Below are 16,964 nucleotides of genomic sequence, written 5' to 3'. Positions count from 1 at the left end.
CACTAAACGACGCACCAGCGATCCCAACAATGATGCGATCTTGTCAGGATCGCTGGTGCCTCGCTACATGATCGCTGGTGAGCTGCCAAAACAGGCAGATTTCCCCAGTGATCAGGACCAGCGAGGACGCTGGTATCCAAGGTAAATATCGGGTAACTAAGCGAGCGCATCGCTTGGTTACCCGCTGTGTACCTTGGATACCTGCGTGCTCCTGTTGGACGCTGGTATCCAAGGTAAATATCAGGTAACTAAGCACGCGCGTCACTTAGTTACCCACTGTGTACCTTAGATACCAGCTCCCAGCACGCAGGTATCCGCTGCAGCGCGCGCTTAGTTACCCGATATTTACCTTGGATACCAGCTTCCAGCGTCTGCTTACAGCGCTGGGGGCTCGCTGATCGTTGCTCTCCTGCTGCCACATGCAGCGATGTGTGCTGGCCAGCGAGAGACTAACTATCAAAAAAGGGCCCAGGACATTTGTGCTCGATCAGCGATACCCAGCAGGGGGCCGGTCGCTGATGCGTGTGATCTCGCTGGCGATCTCGCTGTGCGTGACGGGGCCTTTAGTCCTTTTCCTGTGCCCACCTCACGCCAGTCATTATAAGTCCTTGATAGTGTCCTAATGGTTTAGGAGGTGGGAGAAGATGTTATCAGGGTATTATAGTGAATTGAGGGGGTGGGAAAGGCTGCTAGCAGGGAAAATTTGGACCTAGGCCCCCACTTGCATCTTGGACAGATGTATGTGCCCTTGTAGTGATCTGGATCCTATAAAAAAAAAGTATGTGATTCCCCCCCTCACCCCCATATAATAATGACTTACATCCTCATCTCATGCTGTATATTGTAAGACTGAGCAGGGCCTTCACCCATTTAGGTATCTGAGTTATGTGCTATTCTGTAATATCTTTATTGTTTTACCAGTCCCTTCTGAAATGTAAAGTGCACCAAAATATGTTGGCAATATAGAAATAAAAAGTATTATATTGTCCTCCATCCTGAGCCCCTTCATAGTAAAAAAAAATGTCCCCCATCCTGAGCTCCTTTTGGGTAAAATGTCCACAATCATGGTATCATGTCCACCATCCTGGGCTACTTCTTGGTAAACTGTCTCCCATCTTGGGCATCTTCATGGTACAATGCCCCCCATCCTGGGCTCAATCGTGGTACAATGCCACCCATCCTGGGCTCAGTCACAGTACGATGCCCCCCCCCATCCTGGGCTCTATCATGGTACAATGACCCCCCCATCTTGGGACCCTTCTAGTAATAACTTTCCTTGTTCTTCAAACACATATAAAAAATTTTGTTAAAGTCTTACTTTCCACCACTCCCATGATGTGCAGCATGCTCTTTCACGTACCTGAAGTAAGCATGCCCAACTTGGTTCATGAAGTCAGTGCCATGCACTGCCAGTAACCAGCACGCCATGGTCAAAGGATCTCTGTGCTGCAATACATTTCAGCTGTGCATCATCTGACGCACATCCCGCTAGAATAGGTGCCGGTGGGCCCACCTCTAGGTTCCGGTGCAGCTGCACAGGTGATATGTTCATCCCTGGCACTGAGCGATCTGTATTAGATGGCGAAGTATGCTCAAGCTGCCAAAGTTTTCACCTGTGTGAGTCCTATTTACATGGGATGATGCACCACCGAGAAATATTTTTCTTTGCGCTGCACCAAAGATCCTTTCACCAGACGAATGAGCGTCTTGCTTGTTCATTGGGTGATCGGCAGCCTGTTTACACAACAACAATCATAAAACAAATGTCTTTAGCAACCCAAATTTACCATTATCTTTCAGTGTGAATGCCCATTAAGGGTGTGTGCACACGCTGCAGATTCTGCTGCGGATCCACAGCGGTTTTGGTGCTGCTGCGGTGTACAGTACCATAATATCCTATGGGAAATGGAAACCGCAGTGCAGACGGTGCGGATTTTTCCACGCGGATTTGCTGCGGTTTCTAATCCGCAGAAAGAATGGACATGTCAATTCTTTCTGTGGATTCCGCTGCGGTTTACCATCTCCTCCATTGTAGAGGTGATAAACTGCTGGGAAAAACCATAGGCCAATCCGCAGATAAACCGCAGGTCTTTTGACCTGCAGATTTTGCTAAATCCGTGTGGATCAATCCACAGCAGATTCCGCAGCATGTGCACACACCCCAAGCCATAGAGTGGCTGATTATATTGGTGGTTGTACTAGTTCTGACATTTCATGATGAAAAATCATGTCTTTAATGGACATTAATATTTTAGTATGAAAAACCGCATTTTAGAGATTTATCCTGCCATTTTTTTTTTGGACAACGATTACACCAACATTACAAGTAAAATCATGTGACAATGAAGTTGCATTCAACCATTTACTGTTCGTAATGGGCAATTTACAGTAAAACTCCCACCAGACTGGAGCCGATAGAGACTCCGCTACCTCCAAGGTGTGAAATAGACTTATTCGTGTCTTTGTTGCTCAAAGGAAATTGTAAATGTTTTTCTAAAAGCCGACAGTACATGGGGTTAATGTAATATTCCTGTATAATAGCAGCGACGCCATAATCGGTATCTGGAGACGCAACGTTCACACCATTTATAATACGATGGACCATTATTTTGGTAAATAAAAAGTAAAAATGACACCAATGACTAAAAATGACTAATGACACCAATCTCGTTTTGCTCTGGCATCGACGTGAACTTAAATCTGTGGCGAGACTATATATAGAGGTACATTTACCCAAAGAAGCTCATGAAAACTATCCGCCAGAGACAGTCAGTTTTAAACGGGCTGCAGACGAGTTTAGGAAAAATCTTTGGATTTTTATTGAGTGAATTTGAACGATTTTCAACTAATTTTCTCGCATGTGTGATCCCAACCTAATGGTAAAAATGGACACAAGAATCGAATGCTGGTGGAAATCTGATCTGGCGCACCGTTGAAAAACAATTTGATTTTTTTTTTTTTACATACGAGATGAAAACGTCTGAATGCCGCTTAAGCCAGAAGCAAGATTGATTAAAAGCATTTTTTTTTGCTTTGTTTAGACAGTTTTACAAAAGTATTGGCATAGTTTCCATAGTTTATGCCAATGCTACATTACCCTTCGCGCTCCTGCTGCTGTGAAAACGCCACATAACGCACACAGACCCACAAGGCCGGCCCGAGAGATTATGGCGCCCTAGGCAAAACTATTTTGTTGCGCCCCTACTATTCTTGGCAGTAGATGAAAACTTGGGATATAAATTTAGGAGCAAAATAAACCACAACAACAATGATTAATTAACTCTCTCCTAACTCTTTAATCTTCTGAGAAGTTGTATAGGACAAATATATACAAAGTAATCAATAACACAAAACAAAAACGACCATAGGTAATTAAAATTTTTGTTTCCTTGCCTTTTTTTTTGAAAAGGATGACACTAAGTGACCGAGATTAATTTGTTTAGCAACTTCAGATTCTATCGAAATTGTTGCCAACCCAACCAACCTCTCTTGCGTCATATTTGCCCTTAAATATGTACACTTTTCTTTCCATCCCTAAAACTTTTTGCCTTTTGAAAAGATTTTTTCTAATTTTTTCTATTTTTTCTCTGGCGCCCCCTTTGGGTCGGCGCCCTAGACGGCCGCCTAGTTCGCCTATACGTTCGGGCCGGCCCTGCAGACCCATGATAGCCAGTGGACAAGGCCGATTTTCCTTATGGACCGCTTGTAAAGATAAACTGCAGCGTGCACCATTTAGATTTTTTATGGACCACCAGCCTATTCCATGTAAACCGCAGGCAGCTCCTGCACTCACCCGGTAAGTGATGAGCGCACCGAGCTAGCCATGTCTTACGAGTTTCAGATGTGATTGGCTTGAGTTGTAGTACAGCCATTTTGCTCCAGAAAAAAAAAATAACGATGAAGCTGCTCAAAGTGAGTGCAACAGGTGCACATATGTGGCTTATCCAATGCAGTCACACAACATTCATCTTTGGGTAGCCACAACCTAGGAAAATTGCACCATATTTGTTCCGAAATCCCTGTTTGCAAAGACCATTTTCATATTGATTTTCACCAGTGTGCCAATTTTTACCATCAGAGTTTCATCAAATTTTGGGGGGCTACAAAGTGGATTCTTAGAGTGAACCTGACAACTTATATGAGCTGCCCGATCCATGGGCAACATGAAAAAAATGCGTACGTTAAGTACTTACACAAAGGATGGTATATCGGTGAAAAGTGGGGGTCTAGTACATGCACCTGCTCCAACACCCCCTGACGAAGCCTCTGGGTGAAACATGCGCTGGAGCAGATGGATCAGGAAATATGTACCAGACCCCCCTCCCTTTTCACTGACATACCATCTTTTGTGTAAGCACTTACCTTACGCATTTTTTCACTAAACTATTTAGTATCAGTCATGACACTTGTTAGTTGACTTGAATTTTGTAGATGGGGTTCTTTGTCCTATTTGGAATCTGCCGTGTTACTTTACATCTTACTTTGTACATGTTACTGGTGACACTTCTAGGAACATTCTGTTTTTGTATATACATGTCTTTTGTATTTAAACCTTTTTAAGTATATTTAATAAATTGTTAGTTTTTATGAGATTTGTGCGTGCGCTCGTTTTCATATGTTGGTTGGTAGTACATATAGGCAGAGACCTGTTACTCCAGGGAAGCGGGCGGGGAATAGACAGGAAGGGAGAAAACCATGCTGGAGACTAGTCATCAGAGCAGCCCAGTACCCTTGGAACAGGCAGCATTTATCAGCTGTCAGGTTCACTTTCAGCTTTTCCTACCAAACAAACATGAAAATCGGGGAGCACACGGATGGCATCCAAGTGCTGGTCAAGTTTTCCATGGACCCATAGACTTACAATGGAGAGTATGATCCATGACTACGATTTAAAATAGACAATCCAACTTTTTGTTTATTGCACGCCACACACACAAAAAACCTCACACAAGTGAACAGCCCCATAAACTATAAGGCCTCCTTCAGGCATCCATTTTTGTTGGGCGTGCAACAAGAAAAAAAATGGTCTCAAGTGTCAGTGACTTTGATCAGTTTTTTACCAATGTCAGTTTTTATAATCAGTATTTCATCAGGGTTTTTTCACTTCGTCTCCTATCCATTGCCATGTTAATAACGCACAGCACGAAGATGCCATCCGTGTGCTGTCTGTGATTTTCACAAGCCCCATAGACTTATATGGGAAATTTTGATCTGTGACTTGGATAAAAAACAATCATACCTGTGATTTTTTTTTTTTTTTTTTGCAAAGCTCCATAGATTTAAAAATTGGTACCTGTTCTTTAAATGAAAATCATAGTTAGGACTCATGTGAATGGGCCCTATAATGGGAGAACGTTATATAAGCTCAGTTTACCGGCAATGTGCATTTATTTTTTCCTGTTTCTTATGATATAGACTGCACTCATAGTATGGAAATGTTATCATTGACTCCCAATTTGCACCCAAATAGGGCTTAAGTGACTAAATAGACAGAAGTTCCCTTTGAAGACCCTAAATCTCACTTGTTGACTTTCTTCTTCCAATCTGTTTGCATAGGCAGAGCTCCAGACACTTTGCTCTATATATGTAGTTATGTTGGTGCCATTTTCGCTTCCAGACAATTCTACTCTGCTAAATAAGGTGTTTGCAATGAAGGGTGAACCCTGTGGCTCTAGGATTAACCTCTTCTTCTCTGGATAAAACAAAGGCTTTCCTAACAAACCCACCCACCCAGTAGTCTCTTGGCTTGGAAAGGGTTGAGAAGAAAGGTCTTCAATTAAATTCTTATCAGGGGATCACCTGAGAAGACCAATTCTTCTTCACTAAAATGTACAATTAAGTGTTTGAGCTAGTCCATAAAAACATTAGGCTGTTGACTTTGAAATGCACCCAGAAGACATTTACCAGCCATTCCCAATGGCTCTTCCCCTCATTTCCTATGTTGCTCCTTCCTTTATAAACCCCATTAACATGATGTCCCACGAACACTGCATGGGCTCCAAAGATCAGATAAACTTGTCTGTATCCCAAAGTCTTTTCCTGTTTCAGGAACTCGCATGATATAATTATATCCCTTAAACCTATGGAGACCCCAATTTAATATCTCACCATCTCATAGACTGGTACCTTTTTACCCAATTCCCTGTGTCGTAGAAGACGCTAGTCATAAGATCATCACTAGGTCCCCATGGAATAGTCTCCAGCAGTATCCCAAAATTTAGTTAATCCTATTTAAACACCTTGCAGCCTCTGAAAATGTTTCTCAGTCAGTCTGTCCTTTCAGTAACATTTCAATGACCCTGATACCTAATCTGGAAACAATGAACCCCAAAATGTTTTAACAACAATAATATCAGGCTAATCCTAAAAGTTTAATTCAATTACTTGACAGATCTATCATTGAAGGTCAGCCTTCCATGGATGGATTTGGTGCCAGTAACTTCTAAATTGAGGGATTAAGAGGATGGGACAGTCCTCTGACAATGGAAATTACAGTAACACCTAATAAGCCTATTGAAGACATTATTCCAAGTGTTGGCTCCTTACATCCCACCTTGGCTCAGGGGACTTTAAATATGTCAGGCAGAGAATGAGAAAGTTAGTTGCACATTGGGAAAGTCAGAGAAGGACACCTTACAATGGAGATGAAGAAAATATGTTTTTCAGTAGACTGGCTTTCCAAAAGCAGTCACAGAACCACCAACTTCGAAGACGCCACCGAAGCCACCAACAGCTCTACTAATACTACACCTCCCAATGTGGATTTAGTAAGATTCAGCATGGATCAAGATTTCCTCTATGAGAAGGAAAATAGAATCTCATTGCCATCAGAAACTGATGTCAACAAGAAGGAAAATCACACCGACAACCAAATTGCACTTTATCAAGCTCCAAGCACCCTACAAGACTCCCACGGTAAGGAAAATATCACTGACCATTACTTAATGCCCTCCTTTTAATTAATTTTTTTTTTTTTGTGTAAAACTAAAGAAAAAAAATTGTTCAAGGCTAGGTTCACATGATAGTATAAAAAAAAGCATTTAGAGATGATTTATTTTCTCACTTGTCACACCCATACACTTCAATGGGCGAGTCGTCCGATTTTTGGAGGAAAATCGTGCATGCTGCACATTTTATTTATTTTTTTATATGCAGATTCAGTCAATGAAAAAAAACTCCATCTGCACTAACATCATTGGTCTGAGATTGATAGATATATATATATATATATATATATATATATATATATATATATATATATATATATATATATATATACATACACACACACACACTTTTTTTTAATGGTTTGTACTTGGACTGAAAATATGGTCGTGTGCACGAGCCCTTATGGAGACATTTCATAAGTGGTTTTGATTTTTTTTCTGCACTTTACAACATGTGGTCACATTTGTAGATTTGTTATATACTGAAGCAGTGGTCTTTAACCTGTGCTACGCTCTATGACTTGTGGCACTACAACTCCCAGCATTTCCAAACCAATAGTCTTGAGAGTTGTAGTACTGGAGCTGTAGCCAACCAGGGGTCTGAGGTCATTGTGCCATTTATGACTGTCTAGGTGGAAGTAAATGGACTGTAGATGTAATGTGTGTTCTCCTCTTTCTGCTTACCTTTTCTCATCCATCAGGACTATATTTTATTATTTTTACCATTAACCTAAAAATTAGCAGGCAGGTAGTTGCTAACTACCTGCCTGTTCTACTCAGTGCCAACTCAGAGCGGTCACAGACGGCTCCCGACAGCGAATCAGCTGCTCAGCAGAGATGCTCTTCTTTCGCTCTGCTCTACTGCGGGTGTTGTGCTTGTTCCCACAGTTAGGCAGTGGGGAGCCAGCTGTCAATCTGCCTGTCAGAGCAGAATGAAACGTGACGTCAGTAGGAGCAGTCTGTGACCCCTCTGTACCAGCAGTGACAGTCCTGGATAAACCCTTTAATTGTTTCTCCATAGGCCCTCATTCCCCAAATGTAGGGCAAAATTGTGTTATTTTGCCCCTCATCTGACACACACGGACTAGTGTGGTGTGAGCGAACATGGTTGGATAAGGTCCGAGCACGCCCGGGTGTTGGAGTATTTTGGGCGTGCTCATATATTATGTTCAAGTCTCTGCGGCTGCATGATTTACAATCACCACATATCTTGAGTCTGTGGAACAGTTGCAAATCATGCAGCCGCAGAGACTCAAACGTAATATACAAGCACACCCAGATGCTTGGACAACACTCTAGTGTGCGCGCTTAAGACGTTATCCGAGCACGTTCGCTCATCACCAATATGTACGCCTTCCACTTGTTTTACTGTATAGAAAATCTCAGCAGTAATGCAGAGCACCATTGCAAAGAAGCATATACCATATGGCATATATATTTTTTGGTGGGTGAATATGTAGACATCCATGCCGACTGTCAACCATCGGGCACAGTGTTCACCTGGCCTTAAGGTGCATGTAAGGTAGGTGCAGACAAGCAGTTTTTTTTTTTTGTGGAAATGCAATCTGACAAACGACGGCTTGCACTCGGACCAATGTTATTCCTGTGTACTGAGTGGTAACCGAAGCCACCCATGTATGCCTGAAAATTGGAGTCTGACGGGGGGCGGCGAGAGATAATTTTCCCCCAATTTTCTCTACTAAACCTATAAAAAGTAATAAAAATGTAATGCTGAGGCCGTGTTCACATGTAGCGTAAATGCAGAGTTTTTTCTACGGTTTCTCTTTCTGAAGGAGTCCACAGGACATGATGCAATAATCGCTGAGGATTTTGTGTTTGCTGCATTTTGCTATGCGTTTTCCTGCCTCATTTGATGCTTTTGGTGCAGATGTGAAGCTGCAATTTTAATGTTTTTAGAATGCTTCTGAAAAGCTTTTCTTCTGCGCTTAAAAATGTAACAGCATTTTTTTCATGCTCCCCATAGAAGCTTATAGAGAAAAAAAAAGCACCAAAACCACACAGCTCCACAGAGTCATTAGACACACAGAGAGCAGAGATTTCATGAAATCACGTCCACTTTTCATGGACATTTAGGCTACTTTCACACATCAGGTTTTCGGCGTCAGGCGCGATCCGGCGTCGTGCCGGAATGCCGGATCCGGCAAATGTTTTGTAAAACCTGAAGTGCCGGATCCGGTTTTCTGCCGGATCCGTCTTGTTCTTGACAGACAAAACCGGATCCGTCTCATCCGGTTCATCCGTTTTTCTATCCGTTTTTCGACGGATTACGCCGGATCCGGTTTTTAAAATTTACCCTTCTGGCCTTCCGAACGGGATTGGCTACTGGAAAACTAGATATACCATGTTCCTACAGCCCTTCTTTGACAGGTTGTAGAGAAGAAAGTGCAGGTTGGAGAGAAGAGCAAGTTACTGGCGAAGATGGATGTTGTCATTGGAAATATTACCACTAGAAGTTCTGTGACGGTTTCAGTAATGAGGGACAATTTTGCACTATACTTTGTCACCTCAAGGCAGAGTACACTGGCAGGATGACAGAGTGTGAAAGATTTGTGCCCTAACCAAACTTGTGTACCTTCTGGACCAACAGTATATACCTTTGCCAACCAAAGTTGGCTATCTTGTAATGGTCTTACTATTTTTAGCTTTAGGCCACAGGTGTGTACCTGGTTGTGTTTTATGCAAAGTATTTCACCTTTTAACAAAAGTTGTGTACATTGGTAGGAAATCACCAACAATAAACACAACTTTTTAGGTGAAATACTTTGCTTCAAACACAACCAGGAACACAACTGTGGCAAAAAGCTAAAATTTACCCACAGTTATATACCTGGTTTTGAATACCTTTTTACCTTTGAAATACCCTGTATTTAACCTTTTTTTAAAACATAGTTCGCCGCAGAAAGAAATGACAGACAACCATTGTGAAACGATAATTTAACTTTTATTTACATTTTTTTTTTTTTGTAAAATGTTTTTAAAGTGCAAAAAACTTTTTTAATAAAGGTTTTAAACCCAATGGGCATTTTTATTACAAAAAACACACATTACAAATCTGTGTACTGTGGGGTGGAAATACTGCTGGAGGGGCTGCGGGAAACTTCGACACTGGGTGTGTGGAGAGAGGACTGGGATCGTGGTGGGGAAGGAACAGTTAGAGGTGATGGTGTTGAAAAAGCTACAGAATGGGTGGACATGTGGGAGGCAGAAGAGGTGGTGGGCGGTGGAGTGGAGGGTTGGGCAGGGACTGTAGGAGCAGATGATGTTGATGGAAAGTTGTATGGGGAAGGAGTTTGGTACGGGGAAGGAGTTTGGTACGGGGCAGGTTGCTGGAAGTGGGGAGATGTCTGGTACTGGGGAGGTTGCTGGTACTGGTGAGGTTGCTGGTATGTAATAGGAGGGGGAGGATGGAAAGTGGCTGGAGGGGGTGCAGATGTAATAGGAGGGGGAGGATGGAAAGTGGCTGGAGGGGGTGCAGGTGGAGGAACTACAGTGGTGGGAGGTGGAGGTTGGGAGGTAACCTGCTGTAGAGCACCGTGGCACGAATGCATTACATGCATCTGCTGGGTAGGAGATAGCGTTTCCATGCGCTCCACAACAGACCTGAAAAAGGTGTGGTTTGGCGAAGATCTTGCTTCTGAATGCATGGTTTGCAGAAGTGTCTTCACCTCCAGAATGCTGGAGTTGATCTGCTGAAAGCCTGCGGAGATTTGCTCTGACAAGACTTTGAGACAGTTCTGGAAAGATGCATTCAGATGCAAGAACTCTTGCGCATAACTCTTTTCCTGACCCCTCTGCCGCTGCCGCCCAGTACCCGCAGGTGTACTAGAGGTGGCAGGGGCAGAAGGGTGGGGTAAAGGGAAAGCGATCTCCTCACCAGCAGCTTCATGTAATGTAGGCGGCCACGATGCTCCTGTGCTGGTGGATGGGACAGATGGGTCAAATGTGTGGGAAGGCTGGGAAGGTGCAGATGTACCGGGGCGGTCGAAGTGTCCCTCGGTGCCGGTCTCCTCAGGGATCGCCTCAGAAGGGTCCAATCGTGCAGGCTCCCGAGTGCTGCTCACCGTACTGTGTAATAAAGAGAAAAAAAAACAATTAAAATACTGACATGGTATGGCCCTGGCTGGAAAAAAAAAGTTACATCTAACATTCTTTTCACATGTGGTGTGTAATATTTACCTTCTGGTGAGCATTGTTTCCCGGAGGAACGACAGGGCTTGTGTGTACTTGTACTTGCTCCTGCGTCCTCCAGATCCACTCGGGGCCCGCATCTCTTTATTGAACTCCTTCTTGAAACGATCCCTCACAGACCGCCACCGATTCACAATTCTGTTCCCTGAAACGAGAAAGGAGTGGTTAGTATACAACATCAGTGTTTCACAAACTCCAGTCCTCATGGTCCCCAGGGGTCATGTTTTCAGGATTTCCATAGTAAATAGAAATCCTGAACACATGATCCGTGGGGACCACGAGGACTGGAGTTCGGGAAACACTGGTTTACATCAAGCAACCGGTACTGTATATACTTACGCTCTTTAATCTGGGCCCGAGCTTCGAGGTCCTCCCAGCGGCCCACAAGGAGAGAACAGATTTCCTCCCAGAGTCGTCGGGTAACTATCAGGTCAGCGTGGCGGCGGTCAGCCATATTCCAGAGCGGCTCCCTTTCTCTGACGAGATCGATGAGGCGGTCCACATCAATCCCTCCATCCTCACCGTCAGAGTCGGGAGCACGCTGTGAAGGCTGTTAAAGAAAAAGACAAAAATAACATAATTAGCCTCCACAAAAGAAATGAAATAAAAAGTGCAAAAAAACAAAGCAAAAATATTTATACTTACACGCTGGTGACCGCCGCGTTGCTGTCGCCGACGACCCTGGGAGGCACTGCGAGGACCTCTTGGCCGAGCACCAGATTGGGAAGACTAGAGAAGAAAACAAAAAATGTTATGTCTTTGGATGTAGGCATTTGTTTGCTGTGTGTGGTCTGCAGAACATTGTTTTCTATGTGTTGTGTGTAGTGTGATGTTGTGTTTCTGCGTTTGATGCAAAAAACTTACCAATTGTGAGCCCACTCCAGGTGTCTGTCCATCCCTTCCTTCTTCTTCTGGGAGCTCCTCTTCATCTTGTGATTCCTGTTTTGAAATAAAAGTCAATGAATAGACATATATTACAGAGATGATGGATTTTGGAAATAAAAACTTACCGTCAAACGCTGACGATGCGAGGGAGGGCTCCCAGAAGAAGATGTGCTGTCCTGTTGATGGCCAGACTCCATGGCTGTGGGTATTGCTGCTGCTGTTGCTGCTGCCAGTGATGCCATTTCTGCTGCTGCTGCTGCTGCTGCATCTCTTTGGCGGCTGTTGAATAAAGAGAAACAAAGGGCCAATGAATATCTTGATATTCCATGGCCCTAGTTTGGAGGAATGGGGGATTTGATAATTACCGTCTCTCATCTGCTTCTGGACTCCCCTCCTCAGCATGTTCCCTTTGCAGATGTCTGCTGCCTTCTCCTGGTTCTTGGCTTGGGTGGCATGTTGGGTGTGGCTGTGGGTCCCACTGTCTTGCTTTTATATATGTCTTGTGGGCAGAGCTACTGAGCATGCTCAGACCAAAAAAACCGGATCCGGCCACCGGATCCGGCTTTCGCCGGATCCGGTGCATTGCGGCGCTCATAGGCTTTCATTGTGTGAAAAAGCCGGACGCGCCGGATCCGGCGTGTCCGGCTTTTTCGCCAGAGACAAAAAACGTTACAGTAGACGTTTTTTCCAGACGCCGGATCGCGACACATTGCCGGATCCGGCGAAAACCGAATGAAACGCATGGCCATCCGGCGCGATCCGGCGCAAATGCAAGTCAATGGGGGGGAAACCGGATCCGGCATTGCATTTCGCCGGATCCGGTTTCTGTCAAAAGCGCCGGATCGCGCCTGACGGCGAAAACCTAATGTGTGAAAGAGGCCTTAGGCTGTGTTCACATGTAGAGTAAATGCTGCATGTATTCTGCTGCTTTTTTTTTTTTTTTAAACTGAAATGCTACCATTTAACTGTCCAAGCAAAGTGGATGTGACTTCATGAAAACTGCTCCCGCTGAAAGTCTAAAGACACTGCTGAACTGTGCGGTTTTGGTGCTTTTTCCTCCTCTGTAAGCTTCTGTGTGAAGCCTGAATAAAAATGTAGGTAAAAATAAACACTTACATTTAAAGCTTTTCAATAGTATTAAAAAGCCATTAAAAACACAGGTTTTCAGGACTATGAAAAGTTAAAATAAAAAAAAAAAAATCAATACGTTAAATAATTGGAAAAGGCATTAAATAATGCAGCAAAACTGCAATAATCAAGAGAAGATTGTTGTTGCGTAGTTTGGTGCAGACATCTGCAGAAAACAAAACACAGTATATATAAGCAACGTGTGAACACGGCCTTACAGACACCAAAAACCCAGAAGTCATATAGTGAAGCTACATAAAGATGAGAAAGGTCTGATGGCTTCAACTGTGAATAAACAAAAAATAAATTCACAGGTCCCAACTAGAGATGAGCAGGATGCACAGATGATGTCATACCAGACCTGGCTAATTAAAAGTCCCATCGTCGGTGACTCTGGAAGGTAAAAGATTAGCGGCCTCCCTTTCATTTACCAGGTAGCACTGACCTGGACCAGAGTCTTGTGAATCGATCCACTCATCTCTAGTCTCAATCGTCTTGACTACAGTAAACAGTCTCTGATTTGGGTCTACACCCTGCAGTCTCTGGCATCTGTAGAATGTTCTTCACTGTCACCGCTCCTCTGACATCTCCTGCCAGGGTAGAACAAAATGGCAAATGGGTGAGGATTGGGGTGTGGCCAAAATTTGGCCACTTCATGCTATCTTCACAAGTTGGGGCGTAAACTGTAAATTCCATTAGAGATTTTGTTGTCAAACATCCTTGCTTGTTTCCCAGATATGGTTATGATGCGCCCCAGGGGCTGTGGGGTACTCTGCACCGGGTCTGTTAACTTCAATGGGAGATGTCACAGTGGCGGTGACCCGGTCAGTGGCCCCAGGCGGTCATCGGTCATGTAAAAGGAAAAGAATTTGGATGGGGATAAAGTTTATGTAGTGATTCGTGATGCTAGTTGGATGGTTTGACTGTAGTATAGCCGGCACTGCAAATGCTCCCTGGGGGAGTAGATGGTGATGGCAGTGCAGATGTTAAACCCTCTCCAACCAGGGCATGCCCTCAGAGATTGTGATGCAAGTAGAAGGCAGGGAGTAATAAGACAGGAGACAAGGAAAGTCACTTTATCATTTTCTGTAGTTCAGGTGCAGTTCAGAGGAGATATTACAACTATCACCAGGTTACAGTCTGTTCTGCAGAATGGGAGTTACCCTTCCTCTGCTGTGACTCAGTGTAACTTCCTGCTATTCTAATCCCTTCTGGGACCAAGGCTTCCCGGAGTTTAGAACTTCCCACTATTGCCTCTACTCACTGTGCATTTCTCCTTTGGCAACTTGCAGCATGGATCCTGTGTGTGAGCAGCTCAAGCTGCCACTTGCACTATCCTTCACTGATCCTAGGTTGTTGCAGTATTTCTGAGGGAAAACACTTTTCTGCTGGTCGTATAATCCCACGCAGTATCTCAGCTTACCACCCTGCTCTGAAAGCATGGATGGTCTAGGGGCTGGTTCCCTGATGCTTCTTAGCTCTCACTCCTGCATCGAGCATATGTCTAAACATAGCCTCCAAGACATTCTTCCTCTTTCCTCACCCTGAGAACAACTCGGCCCCTCCCCCTCCCAGTTAGGGTGTGTCTGCAAAGGTCTAAGCTTCAGACAAATTGTGTGTGTGTGTTGTGGTCTCTAGCAGAGAACGCATAACTCCCATTGCTCACAAAACAGTGCATATTTAACCCTTTTGTGGCAGTAAAGACGCAGGGCGCCACAGTTACACTATAAGGGCACAGTCAGACGGCCGTATAATATCGGACTGCAGTGCACAGACTGCCCGCCGGTTCTCCCGACACCAGAGTGACAGCTGCATAGAAATACATGAAGCTGTCGCATTCAAGTCGAGACAGCTGCCGGCCAGTCCGTGCACTACGGTCCAATCTCAGCCCGATTTATAGAGCTGCCTAACTGCGTCCTAATGAATAGCTATTACTATTGCACTTCCCATGTGTGTGCACAGTACATATATAGGCTAAATATATTACACTATGAACCACGTACCTAGTAGGGTGGATCTTCAGATCGTATTGCTTTCATGTATTTGTCGATCAGAGAACATACAGTTACAATGCTCCTCAACCTGTGACCTTACTGGTCCAAAATTATAACTCCTAGTTTGCCATGACAGCCAGAGATTACATTAAATTAACTCATTTCTCTAAATATGGACAATTTGATGGATAATACACCTATTTAGTCACTTAATTTTTATATTTTTCTTTTATCTCTTATTTTCTCAGGCCTTTCTATAGTTAGAAAAGAATTTCAAGACGTATCTGTCCAAAGGACAAGTCCTGCCCAGGGGAACAGTCGGCTTTCTGACTTGGACAGTATGAAAAACCCAGGGTCCGTTTCCAAGGAAGAGTCGAAATCCACAACCAGACCCAGAACAAAGTTCACTACTGAGCAGCTGGAGGAGCTTGAGAGGAGCTTCAACGAGCATCAGTACATTGGGTCAAATGAGAAGAAGCGTCTATCCAAGTTGCTGCTGCTATCAAATACCCAGGTAGGCTTTGTAGAGATATTGTAACAATTTTTGGTTGCATTTCCTAAGTTTATCCAGTGGTGATGGTATAGGGGGTTTATAGGTTGCAATAAGTGCACAAAAGGCCAAATTTCTGCCATCACAACATACTTATATCTTCTTATTCCCTTTCAGATTAAAACCTGGTTTCAGAATCGAAGGATGAAGTTTAAACGATATAGCCGTGATCCAAGAGTTGATGCTTTGTTATACGGAATATGCCTTCCCTATTACAATTACTCAGACTTTCAGCCCCCTCCAAATTGCTCTCTACAACCAAATCCGACCATACCACTGGCTCATCCGACACCAATCCAACCCTATAGAGCACTTCCGACATCGGTGGTGAGGCCTCCACTCCATGCTGCACCCATTACCCCACCAAATCTTTGGTCCTTCCCATGCCCTCCTGTGCTGGTACATCCATTTTTTAATGACCCAATGAGCGGCACAATAAACCCATATTAATTGTGTTCTGGACTATTAAAACACTACTCCAGCATTTTGGTTTTTTTTCCATTTCTCGAGTGTTGATTTAAAAAGAATTCTCCTGCCCCTGATCATATACTCACCCTCTGGCATCTTCACCATTGTTTCAGCATCACTCCGGTCCCGCGCTCTCTTGAGAGTCAGAACAAGACCGGTCCCGGTCTCTTGTGAGTGCAGAACAAGGCTCTCCTAGACTTACATTGATTAGTGACCTTTGGCTCGTGCCATGAAATACTGGAGCAGCCGGCAGGTCAAAAACTGCAGGTGATGGACCGGTGCGGCGGCGAAAAACGATGAAAATGCCAGAAGGAGAGTATCGGACAGGATGCAGGGGACCTGGATTTAAGTGCCACTCCAGTGGTGAAATAAAAAACACTGGAGTGGTACTTTAATACACACAATTTTATGTAAATTATTTGTTTTTATTACTTTTATAGACTGCTTAAAGGTTTTAATTCTAAATGTCTATTTAATGTTTTTGTATATTTTAATTTACATGTCCCTATGGGAGATGACTTTTGGGGGGTGAGGCTGGTTCCTGCTCACCGGGTGATCTTACAATATGCTCTTGCTGGTTCGTCACTTCTCATTAGTGCGCTCCCTCGCTGGCTCTGCCACCGTGCCTTAAATAATATTGCACAGTGACAAGGCAGCTTCATACTAAGCATATGTCAGAATTGAGAACCTATGCATACTCTGAAGATTCGTGACAGAGATGTAATGGATGATGTTTTGGAGTGGGGACAAGCTGCAATCACTGATGACGCCCAATGTGAGTAT

The 16,964-nt window shown here is 43.9% G+C and overlaps 1 protein-coding gene across 1 annotated transcript; it reads left to right on the top strand.

Moving 5' to 3' along the window:
• Positions 1-5,714: 5,714 nt before the first annotated feature.
• On the top strand, positions 5,715-16,490 carry LOC141049687 (homeobox protein vex1-like). Its single transcript, XM_073546332.1, has 3 exons — positions 5,715-6,915; positions 15,412-15,677; positions 15,831-16,490. Exons 1-3 carry the CDS (start codon positions 6,639-6,641, stop codon positions 16,161-16,163), a joined length of 876 nt encoding a protein of 291 aa, XP_073402433.1. The 5' UTR covers positions 5,715-6,638; the 3' UTR covers positions 16,164-16,490.
• The last annotated feature ends 474 nt before the right edge of the window (positions 16,491-16,964 follow it).

Source organism: Dendrobates tinctorius, unplaced genomic scaffold (assembly GCF_039654945.1).
Source record: "Dendrobates tinctorius isolate UK_male_01 unplaced genomic scaffold, ASM3965494v1 ptg000147l, whole genome shotgun sequence".
NCBI classification, from domain to species: domain Eukaryota; kingdom Metazoa; phylum Chordata; class Amphibia; order Anura; family Dendrobatidae; genus Dendrobates; species Dendrobates tinctorius.
Note: the sequence above shows the minus strand (reverse complement) of the source record. Positions and strands in the feature narration are given on the sequence as shown.